Below are 12,572 nucleotides of genomic sequence, written 5' to 3' on the forward strand. Positions count from 1 at the left end.
AAAGATTTTTTAATATTTGTTTATGTTTTTCAGGTCATACCCGCACACATTTAGGTCTGTCTCCATACAAGTGTAACTTGTGTAGTTACTCCAGCGCTGACAAGAGTACATTAATCAGACATCTAAGAACTCACAATGGAGAGCGACCATTCCAATGTCGAGTTTGTGACTTTGCTTTCACCACCAAGGCAAACTGTGAAAGGCATGTCAGGTAAAATTGTAGCTCCTATCTATAAATTTAAAAAAAAATAAATTTTAAAGTTATATTTTGAAATATTTTAAAAATTCGACATTTAAAACAGTAGCACAGAACATATTTTAAGGAAGATACTTTATGAATAAAATGTTTTTAATTAATACATTAAAAAGATAATTAAGGTTTATATGGTTACACCTGGTACACCTTGTAACATTTTCCAGATTGATTTTAATGATTTAATGACATAATTAATTCTATCAATTGATAAATCATTTCCTTTATGTGCTGTTACAGGCCTTATACACCAAGTGCAAGAAATATATATTGTCGCTGAGGTTTATTGATACATTTTAAATGCCTCATAAATGCAGAAAATTTATGCATTAACATGATAATGTACATGTTTGCTTATTTCCTGTATGCACAACCTACACATTGTACCTGGTCCAGGGGAGATAATCCTACAAATATTTATTGTCTTTTTACTGAAAGACTTGAGACATGAATATGTATTCAGAGTTCAATGACTTATTATATTGTTTTCAATGTAATATAGCCTCTTTGTGCTGAGGCTATAGCCTTTTTGTGATGAGGCGGCAGAAAGCAATCAATCAACTATGTTTAAAATTTACAAAATAAAAATTAAATTATATTTTTTCAAAAATAAAAAAAAATTGTATTCTTCTTAATAATGAATTTGAATTGCATTTATTCTAAATTATGAAATTGAATTGATTTTTTTTCTAATATTATAATTATTTTATTGCAGGAAGAAGCATGGTAAATTCATGAAGGATGATGTTGAACAAGCAATTGGTTACAATAAGTATGCACTAGAAGATGCCAATTCTTCCACCTCCTTCCATTCACCTGATACTGTATGCAAATATTGCAATATTGATTTCAAATTCTTCCGTGCACTGAAACACCATCTTAGATCACACAGTAGTTGCCGTCAGAAGCCATTCATTTGTACCCGTTGTGATGTAGGATTTTCGACTAAGGCTAACTGTATTCGCCATCTTCAGAAACAGCATATAGAAATCTCTAACAACCAGATAGAACAGTACATTACTGTCAAGGAGCCGTTCAATATTGACGATAGCGACAAATCATTCGGTGATTCTGATGATGGTATGCCACCAGAGATAAATGAAAGATCTACCCCTTCTTCTATCATCAGTGGCAAATCATATGCACCACCTGCTGCTCATACGACCCCTGTATTGTCTGTTGGTACCCCAGCTAGCAGCCGTCCAGCCACACCTGTCCATATTAAATCTGAACCTTTGGATGAGGATGACATTATGCCATTAGATTTCAGTGTTAGGTCAGGCAGTAATACTCCTGTTGGGACCCCTAAGAAGGACCAACCTACAGGTAGAGTGACTGATCAACCTATGGACTTGTCAGTTAAGAAATCACCGTCGCCATCACCAGCACCCATATTGAAGGTATTTTTTCTAGATATTCCAGTTTTTTTCGTAGATTTTTTCGTAAAAACGTAAAATTCGAAAATTTATGTGTTAGCTGTTGCACAATTGTAGTTAATGTTGTTGCTTCTTTAATTTTAGTGCTGTCGCATATTTGTAATTAATCATTTTGCACATTTGCAATAAAATCTGTTACACATTTGCAATTAAAGATGTTGCACATTTGTTATTAAAGCTGTTGCTGATTTCTAATAAAAGACAAAATGGAATAACATTGGTACTTTTGCCCTTGTAATTTACCGGTTTGTGTTTTTTTAAGGTGAAAGGCTTGCTTATTTCAGAAATCTGAAACAAGTGTTAAAATATTTCATTTAGTGAATGCAATACTAGTTTGTTTTTATTTTTCAGGCAAATCTGCTACAACAGACTAGAGTAATGTATGAAAATAGTGTGCACCAGTGCCAGTTTTGTCCAATGGGATTTTCAAATCCTCGTGCTCTGGAGCGCCATCTTTGGCAGAACCATCCACAGCTTACATCATTGTTAGATCCTTCGTACCTCAAATCACTGTCTGGAATAAACCCAACGGTGACAGAAAAGTTAAAACAAACTGTTAATTTACGTCTCCCGGTACAACCACCGTCAGAGAATTTAGACGATAATGAAACGTCTTCCAGGTCATCCAAACTTATGGATAAGATAAATAATCTACAGGCCATGAGGATGGAGAACCAGATCAAAACGGAACCCAGATCTAGTATTTCAGGTAGGTCTTTCTTACAGAAAAAAAACCTTGAAAGAAAAGAAAAGGAGTAGGTCCAATATATGTGCGTTGTATTGTCAAAAACAGCTCATATTTATGAAGCAGAAGCATTCTACTTCCAATAAATAAACTAAAAGTTTATTTTTTAAAAACTTTGTAAAACTGTTATATTTTGGGGCCAAAAAAGGTCTTACTGGACCTTCTCCTTTATTGGTTGGGGAAAATCTTTTATTCATGTATTATCATTACTTATTATAATTAAGTATTTATTGTAGAACAAAAATCCTTACATTACTTAGCACCAAATAAATTTTATATATTTGGAATCAACAAGCTAGTCAAAGGAAAAATTAAAACAATTTAGAAAGTGTCCTCAAGTGTATTGCAAGACAATTATATACTTACTTACATACTAAGTTCTTGCTATGCCTGGTGGCACATAGGGAAAGAAAATTTGACACATAGAACATCTTATTTATGATATTTCTTTAAACCTATAGCGTTACAGTGTTAGGATAAGTGTGTAAGTAAAAGTAGTAACTATTTGAATGCTTTAATTTGTGTTTGTGTAATTATATATTGTTTAGTTCTTTTTGTTACAGTCTAGGGGAGATAACTCCTGATTTTTTCATATTATTTTAATTTTATAATTTTATAATTATTTTGTGTGTGTATTTTCAGTTTTATGAGTTATAGATATTTGTTTTAATTTAAACCCCTATTTTTACTTTCATTCTGTAGTTTGTTTATTGTTCAATATAATGATACTTAGAATATGATAAAACTTAAGATTTAAAATAAAAAAAAATAAAAATTGTAGAATACTTATTTTAAACTAAATGAAGACTTTGTTTAAAAAAAAATATATACCTATTTTGTATTATTTAATATAAAGGTTTGTTTCTAAGCATGATAATTGTGAAATGTAGATATGCAAAAAAAAATAAATAAAAAAAACCCCACTATGATGTGTTCTAGAATTTAAAAAAAATACAATAATCGATTCTGGAATTTAAAAAAAATACAACTGAATTTATATGCAAGATGTTTTGTCTTGTAGGTGACAGTAGTGATTTAGCATCTGTGAATAGAATTTTAGAATCAGCAAACTCCCACCATTTCCAGTCATTTTTGTTACGTGAAAGTGGCAGTATTACAAATGAAATAATGAGAAACCGTTTGAACTTGTTGAGAAGTGTCAATCCAGATAGGAGCCGAGAGGAAAGACCGTTGGAACCTAGACCTGACAGTAATGAATCAGCATCTAGACCAAGACCAGAGGACCCATCTGATAGCAGAGATGGTCAGGAAATGCCTACGATGATGGATATAGGGGATCTTCCAAAACAGGTAATAAGTCATATGTATTTTAATTGTTGGTTATTACACCCTACCTGTTAAGCTGACTTTATATAGAGATTGGAGTGGTTAATCTGGCTTTATAATTATAGAGATTAGATTGTGTGATGAGTCATCCACTTCCTACTTTGGTTTCTCACTCTTTAGCTGAAACAGGATTTTGTGAAATCTCATGAATTCAATTTAATGAGTGTTGTTACTTACTTTGGCATGATATATGCTTAGTCAAATCAACACACATTTGTATTAACACAAATTTAACATCTCTTCCTAAACCCCTACTCAGAATTCTGCTTCAGTTGGTGATATTTTTGTGCCTCTCTTTGAGATGTAATTGCTTCTTTCAGTAAAATGATAATTTTAGTTCATGTATAAATAGTAATGTTGACCATGATGTATTTAAAAATAAAAATAACATTTGTTTTATAGAGTTATTAAAGTAAATTATTATATAACTAAGATAATTGTTTTCACCATTTTGATTTTTTTTCTCATTAAGCTTGAACACTTTGCCAGATTAGAGAAGCAACGAGCCTTACAACATCAGTTCAATATACCTACTACTGTTGACAAAAAAATGGATGATAAAAGTGCAATTAAAAAGAAGAGGAATTCATACGCTGACTCTCCACATAAACTGCAGTGTCCATATTGTACCAGAACATTCCCATGGGTTAGCTCCCTTACAAGACATCTCCTGACTCATACTGGTTAGTATGATTTTGTTACTGTAATTTAATTTGTAATTTGATGTGTTGTTTTTTTCTTGTTAAAAAATTAGTTGCATAAAATGTCATTGGTTTTGAACACTGGATTAATTATTATTCGTGGGATACCAGTTTTGTGGAACTCGCTGGTACGACAGAACCACAAATCTATAAGTTCACCAAGTACTAATTTCCTAAAGGCTCTTAAGAACTCTGTTCAATTAGGTAACTGTATAGATTGTAAACTGAAGAAATGAATTAAAGATGAGATATCATTTATTTGAATATTTGAATTTTTAAACCAATTGCTAATTTATTCTAATGTTTACAGGTCAGAAACCATTTAAATGTCCAAGATGTCCAGTTACATTCTCGACCAAGTCTAACCGAGAGAGACATTTGATAAGAAAACATGGTGTAAATATGTTGGACCCGCTGTCTCGACAAACTATGGACCGTCCATATAAATGTCATTTATGTGTATTCAGCTCATTCTCTACACAAGGTAAATACATATACTGTTCAATTGATTTATACACATATTAACAGTTAAAAGAGCTTACCTAAATATTTAATATAACTTGACCTTATGCAAAGTAATATCAGTAATATGTTACCCTATTTCGGGTTGAAAAATTCTGTATGCAAAGTCTGTAACTGTAATTGAGTTGATACAAGTACCTTACAAAAAAAAAATCAAAAAAATCATAGTCTTGTACATATTTTTATGCACTTTCATAAGATTGACTTCTATTAGAGCTCAAATGAATGTTTAACCTGAAAAATTAAAAAAGACAGCTCAACAGTCAAAGTTGAATTCATTAGCGACATACTGTAATAACAAGTTTTTTTTTTTTCGATATCCAAACAATTAGACATTAGTTATACCTACAACACATTTAATGATAAGCAAATTGACTATTAATTTCTCATATTATATATGATCAAGTTATTAGCAACACTATTGCTTGTCTGTTTGTCTTTTTCATTTTTAGCCATGGCATTGTCAGTTTATTATAGATTTATGAGTTTGACACTCTCTCTGGTGTCTTTCGTCCCTCTTTTAGATATATGTTATTTGCACATGTTAAAAAACTTTTCTTATACTCATTACAGGCAATCTTTTGAAGCATTATAAGGAAAGACATCCAAACAGTTCACTCCCAGAAGGTCTAGCTGAGTTAGATAGAGTTGTGACGATTGGTATGAGCAAAACAATACCTCCAGAAGAGAGGGGACTGGGATCTAATGGTAGTTTCTACGATAGTAATGACAGTAGCTACCTAGCTGAGGAACAGATGAATAAGTCTATGGTAAGTAGTAACAAGTGACAGATATCGGTCATGGTTCCTTTTCCAAATTTAAACTAACTCTAGCGATGAGTTAAATAGTATGAATATAAAAAGTAAACTTGTGAAACTTTGTTCTTCTCTGAACATAGTAGTTAAAACCATAACACAAATTGTGGTGAAAACAGCTGAAAAATACAAAACCCGAAAAAAAGTGTCAAAAAAAAAATAAGTTGCTTCAAGTATACAATTATACTGTCCTTCTCTTTCTAGAATTGAAAAACCAGATTGAAGCTACATATTTCCTACCTTGTAACCTTTTGTTGGATTGAAACATCAGTGAAAATACACATTTCAGTTTTGCATCAAATGTATTATTCATATTCAGGGAACACAATATATCTCCATGTCCCTGGATAGGTATTATTTTGTTTATTGGGTATCACACAAAGGGTACATTCATAAGAAATTTGAATATGTCTGACATCATTTTGCTAGCAAAGGCTTAGTTTAAGGTAGTGTCATTTGATTTATTTTCATTTGGATACAATGTTAAAACTGTGTTTTAAATGTTTTCAATTATGTGTTATAGGATAGAGAGGTACTTGAGGACAGACTGATGTCCAGTGGTAGATCTGAACCTGATGAAGATGACCTAGAAATCGAGGAATCTCCTGAAGTTCCACAACGTACTGAAGATGTCCGCCCATTCAGCGGCACAGGCGAAAAACAACTGAACCCTGAACGTGACAACTACAATGTTGACAAGATCACTGAATGCTGGAAATGTTGTGAGAAATTCGTCTCCCGTAAATTATTAGTTCGTCATTTGAAGGAACACAACATTGATCTGCCATTTAAATGCTACCTATGTGATGCCTCATATTTCAGTAGAAAGGAATGTTTGTTTCATCAGGAAAGAAACCACACTTCTGATTGGTTGATCTTGAAGGACAAAAATAAAGTTGACGACATTGGTGATTTTTCGAAACACATGGATAAAGTTGTGGAGAACAATCTCAACAAGGTGGATCAAGATGTTGTCTTGGAGATTCCGGGACAGAATGCTGACGATCCAAAGATGGAAGTTGTGTCTGCTGATTATATGCAGCGTAAAGTGTACTGTTCTCTTTGTCCTAAGAGATTCTGGTCTCTACAAGACCTTAGGAGACACATGAGATCTCATACAGGTTAGTGCCTTAGAAAATAGAGGGTAGAGATATTGTTGACAATATATTTGTTAAATATTGGTCAAACATCAAGTTGTGGTTTGGTTGCAAGTGAAAGCCTCCTAAGTTTTCTCAGTGCAATTTTTTAAAAAGATCAAGACTAAATAATGAAAAAAAATAATTAAAGTATATTTGTACATGTATTGTTTTAATTTTATTGGTAATACCTTTATCATGAAATTTATTGATGAACAGTCATACTTTTTTTAAGCAAGTGTCTACCAGTTGATGGTTAGTTCACTTATAAAGACATGCAAGCATAGTTGATAGTTCGTTCACTTTACAAGTGTTCTAAAATGGATGGTTCATTCATTTTATTAGTCAAGGGTCTGATAGTTGATAGTTGTCAATTTGTGTGGAATTTGAACAGGTAATTTCACAAAGTTTCATGGTTTTTTCTTAAAAAAATTGCAAGTAATCCACGTACATTTTTAAAACTATTGCATTTCAATTTGGTTTTATGTAATTTATGTAATTAAATTGGATAAATTAATTGCAGGAGAAAGACCATTTGAATGTGACATCTGCCAGAAAAGATTTACATTGAAACACAGCATGATGAGACATCGTAAGAAACATGCAGATTCTGGATCTCTCAGTCCAAGCGATGATGAAGCTGAAAACAACAACGAAGAACAGTCAGCACATAAGGCTGCCAATCGCCCAATTCTACCTCGCCTACCTATGGCTATTCCTGCCTTGAGCATGCCTGTTATGCCTTCCATCTCTCTTGGAACCAGTTTAAATGGAGGAGAAAGTGTTGGGGTAATTACTGATGTTATTTAATTTAATGGAGATTAATTGTAGATTGTCTTGTATCATAATTGAACTTGTCACTTTTAAAAACATTCAATCAGTGAAATTCAAACATAAAAGATAATTTTTTCTCCATGGCTTATGAGCTAAATATTTTTCCTTCTTGGCCCAGATCTGGTTTATTCACATCATAGGACTTATTTGTATTTATTCAATACCCAATTTCATTCATTTCTTGGGTAAGGGTGTCAGAGCTACACATATATATGAATTTCGTATAATACTTGTATGCAAAAAAAATTCTGATTTACATAATCAAGTGTCTATGAAAAATAAAACAATCAACAAATATTGGTACCCACAATTTTGAAATAATCTACAGTATTTAAGATATTATACAAACATTGCAGCAGAATTTAAATTTTTTTTATTTCCAAATGGGAATTATAGAAATTTAAATCCATTTAATTTGTTTAATTATAACTATCTAGCTAAAAGGATCTAATCATTTAAGAAACAAAAGCAACAATTGTTATTTATTATTTCAGGAATCTCGTGGACATTATACCCTACCATCAGTCATCACCTCTAAATCAACGACACCATCTGCTACGATCTCAACCCCGTCTCTAGTGTCTCTAGGAAAGGATTCCACAGCTGACATGTTACATAACCTACTTGGAGTCGATGTATCATCCATTGACAAGATGTTAGATTCCGTAGATTCTGCAACCCAGTTACTAGGAATGTAGAGCTGTTGAGTATTCTGCGGCCACTCACTTACTCAACATAATAGCACCCAAACAGATTCAAGAAACAAGATTTTTTTTGTGTAGTAGTGAAACTGTCTCTTAAGTATTTTCTGGTGAGAACTTTATTGGAGTTGTAGCTTCACTGTCTCTTTTGTCTTTCGCTCTCATCTTCCAAGTGCGAGAGAGTGCGAAAGATTGACAATTCAAAGTAGATTTATTTATGGAATGAATTATTGACACTTAAAACATGCTTAGTAGCTGTACATTGCACAAGAGTGACCTTTGAACTTCGGTTTAAAATTTATATATTATTTATAATCTAGATTTATGGTTATGAACTAGAAATTATAATGAGTTTATGCTGTAGAAATATGATATGATAGACCGTTGGATGATTTTGTCCAAGTTAGATTTAGCGGTAGATAAACATCAAATAAACATTGTATCGTTAGAGAATACTTCTAGATGCTTAATTTTAGAATATGACCATATTTAATTATCTCTATGTGTTCTGGTCTTGGCTTTTCTCAATCACATGATGACTGTTTGTGTTCAAGATATTTTTCTTAAAGATTATTTATACCATGACTATGTATATATATATATATACATATATATTTGCTCATGTTTTTACTAGAAATGAGTTTAAATTTCCCTATAAAGTGATTAAAAATGGAATGGATTTATATATAGTTGGATGTAATTGCAGTGCTTTGAACAGAAATTATTGTCTTTTTTATAAGAAGAAACCTGTGATAATCATGTATATAGAATTTTATTGTTTTTATTTTTAATCAGGGAGGACACATCTGTATAATACATATCTTTTTGATTATTAACCAATTATTAATGAATTTCTTTGACATGAAAAGAGGTTAAAAAACATGTATTTGATTTTGAAAATCACTAGGAATACATGTATTGCTTAATGTTTCATGAGATTTGGAATGAAATATAAAATCATTAGTAATGTACAATTGTATATTTTTTAGAATATCTATTTAGATGTATTGTAAATATATTGATTTCTTTATTTATTTTGACCAGATTTTGTTATATCAAGTATTCAAAGGGCAGATTTTTTAAACGACTAGTCACATCATTTAAAAAAATATTTCATTTCTGAAAAAAAATGCAGAATTTAAGACAATTAATTATATTAAAGTTAAATATAAAGTTATTATGACTCTTCAATACATATTAAAAGGATTAATGGCAGCAACATTTTTGAAAATATATTTGACAACACTTAGAAGACAAAAATTGAAAATATATATATAAACTTTATTAGTCAGATTCTTCATATAATTGAAGAACTGTTTGGAGTAAGAGTTATTGCTCTTTGAATAGATATGTGTAGTAGATGCTTTATAGTGTTTGCTTTGTGGCAATCTTTAAGTAAATGATACTAGTCTTTATGTTTGAGCTGTTAAGTAATAGAAATAGCACCATACCATGATAGCATGAAAGAAAACATTGAATTGAATGGAATCGGATTTGGAAATAGCATATTGCCAATATCACAATTTCTGAAATGAAAAAGAACCCAATTAGTGGCAAGTTATTATGTTCCTGTTGATGGTATGATTCTATTTTTATTTTTAAAGGCTTGAATATTTTAATTGTAAAATATCAGTTATTGTTGTATTACTAATTTATTTATTTTTACCTATTAATTTGTATATACTATCAATTTTCTTTTTCCTCTTTTTGGAGAAAAAAGAAAAAAAATTGTGAAATATTATATTTGTTTTTATATTGTATACATTTATTGAGTTTTAAATGAATGGCTGGCTTCCAACTTCAAATTTAGTTTAGATCGGTTTAGATTTTTGATTGAATTTACATTTAGAAATTTTGATGATGTATAGAAAACTAAGTCATTCCTAGATAGACATATTTTTTGATAATGTATTTTATACATTCCATTATTTAAGTTTAATTAAAGTTATCATTTTTTGTAAGTTTTAACTTGGAAAATGGAGGTTTAATTGAAAGAAAAGCAAATAAATGGTCAGGTTTTTTTTTAGGGGTTTGTGGATATTGGCTATGGAAAATTTTCACACATATGTGTTATGACTGCACTTTTTGATAGGGGGATGGCCCATTAATTTAAATGTTGTTTGAAAATTTTTTAAAATTACATCAAGAAAAAAAACCACATTAAAATGTTTTCTCAATATCAGTATTCATTTTGTAATTTATGTTAATATTGGAACTACTTTTGAATTTCATTCTACTGTTTAGAAAATTATTGTTACCCGAGGCTATTTCATTGGTTCAACTTGAACCCATGGAAGGGGAATACAGTTTTGTGAACAATCAATTGATTCAATTTAGAGAAAATAAGAAAGGCTTGCTACAGCAAAAAAAATTGAAAAAAAATTTAGCTTCAATAATTAAATAGTCAAAAAAATGTAATTACTAATATTTTGTAGGATATTTTGTCTCCACTGTAAGATTTTAGTCTCTAATAAAATTCTGATGGTTGATACAACTACACTTGAAGCTATTCAACAGATACTTCCCCTTTTCATTTACATGGTGTAATGAAAAAGCTTTCAGCAATTATCCTAATATGTATACATACATTTTGAATTTACATGATCATAAACAGAAGTCTCAGTTTTCAAGTGCTTATCAAAAGTGAACTTACAATTCTATATATAAACCTGATGACATTCCTATATGGAAACATTCTCTTGTTTTTATTAGTTGTAGATTTTTGTTTTTTAAATGTTTGTGTGTTCTTTTATTTACCAGTATTTTGTTCTGTCTAATGATGTTGTAATAAACATCGCAAATAAACTAATTTGTCTTATATTTCTGTTTATCCTACACAAAAAGTTCAGGAGCATTGAACAATCACTTCTTCCATCAGTCTTTCTGTCTCAAATGATGACTTATGTATTTCTTGCTTTATTGAAATGAAAAAGATACAGATGGAAAATATAATGAAAAGGGATGAATCCTTTTTATTTTAGTGCCAGATGGTTAGGTAAAGGTCAATGTTACTATAAAACCAGGTTTAATCCCACATTTTCTACATAAGAAAATGCCCATACCAAGACACGAATATGACAGTTGTTATCCATTTGTTTGGTGTGTTTTAGCTTTTGATATGGGACTTTCTGTTTTGAATTTTCCTCTGAGTTCAGTATTTTTGTTGTTTTACTTTTGACTTTAAACAGAAAAAAATGGGTCCTGATGGTAGCTTAAGTTGCCATTGCTTGATTGGAACAAAACTTCAAGAGATGTAAGAAAGGAATAAACAGAAACGCCTACTATTTTATTGGGGTCAACAGGTGGATTCTTATGGTCACAGCTTGGGGAAAAAAATCGGAAAAAATAGTTATACTGAGAGATGACTATATAGCAATGAAAAATCTTTATTACTGTGCTTCATCTTGAAATTTATTTATGGTTTCAATGGTGCAGGACTGTCTGGTTATGGGATGTATAAAGTTGATATACAAAAAGAAAAATGTTAAGCACCCCACATGTTTTCGAATTGACAAATATTACGATTATTGACATGGGATCCTGGGACAATTGGTGCCATATTTGGTAATGCAGACTCTAAGAACATAACATAAGCTCTAAGAAATACACAACAAATTGCAACAAAAATGATAATTTAATGAATAGATTGTCACAAAACCACAAGTCCAGTTTAAACACTAACACGTGTCCATTTTAAGTATGGACCTTCTGAGTTCGTTATGCATGATACGAATGCCATTTCACTTAGAAAACGTCCATTGTAAGTCTGTTAACGTTATCTATAGTTCAGTATTCAATATCGGGTGAAACCACCACGTGATTGGATGAAGGCCTCATCCCTCCTGTAAGTCGTCATATTTCCTGTTGTGGTATTTTCCGCCATTCCCGGTGCAAGGCTGCTGTCAACTGACGTAAATTGTGTACAGGTGGTTCCTCAAATTCCAACCACGACTATCTACGCATCATGCCAAACCACGGCCGACACTCGGCTAACCGAGAGATTGGTCGGTTAATCTATACTGAGTATGCGGCTATATCGGCGGTTGGTCTGTTAATCGGGTTGGCTAAAGTCTGTTAATCAG

At 31.3% G+C, this 12,572-nt stretch overlaps 1 protein-coding gene across 5 annotated transcripts in view; it reads left to right on the forward strand.

The window, feature by feature from the left end:
• The window catches only part of LOC139524257 (ras-responsive element-binding protein 1-like), a 49,405-nt gene extending 38,106 nt beyond the window's left edge, over nucleotides 1–11,299 (forward strand). For all 5 annotated transcript variants that reach the window (XM_071318978.1, XM_071318979.1, XM_071318976.1 and 2 more), the window contains 10 exons: nucleotides 34–211; nucleotides 969–1,653; nucleotides 2,041–2,398; nucleotides 3,456–3,745; nucleotides 4,254–4,464; nucleotides 4,793–4,966; nucleotides 5,578–5,774; nucleotides 6,343–6,940; nucleotides 7,479–7,744; nucleotides 8,284–11,299. In XM_071318978.1, the coding sequence (XP_071175079.1) occupies nucleotides 34–211; nucleotides 969–1,653; nucleotides 2,041–2,398; nucleotides 3,456–3,745; nucleotides 4,254–4,464; nucleotides 4,793–4,966; nucleotides 5,578–5,774; nucleotides 6,343–6,940; nucleotides 7,479–7,744; nucleotides 8,284–8,487 (3,161 nt within the window). In that variant the 3' untranslated portion in view covers nucleotides 8,488–11,299. The remainder of the gene's footprint in view (nucleotides 1–33; nucleotides 212–968; nucleotides 1,654–2,040; nucleotides 2,399–3,455; nucleotides 3,746–4,253; nucleotides 4,465–4,792; nucleotides 4,967–5,577; nucleotides 5,775–6,342; nucleotides 6,941–7,478; nucleotides 7,745–8,283) is intronic.
• The last annotated feature ends 1,273 nt before the right edge of the window (nucleotides 11,300–12,572 follow it).

Source organism: Mytilus edulis, chromosome 5 (assembly GCF_963676685.1).
Source record: "Mytilus edulis chromosome 5, xbMytEdul2.2, whole genome shotgun sequence".
In the NCBI taxonomy this organism is placed as follows: Eukaryota; Metazoa; Mollusca; class Bivalvia; order Mytilida; family Mytilidae; genus Mytilus; species Mytilus edulis.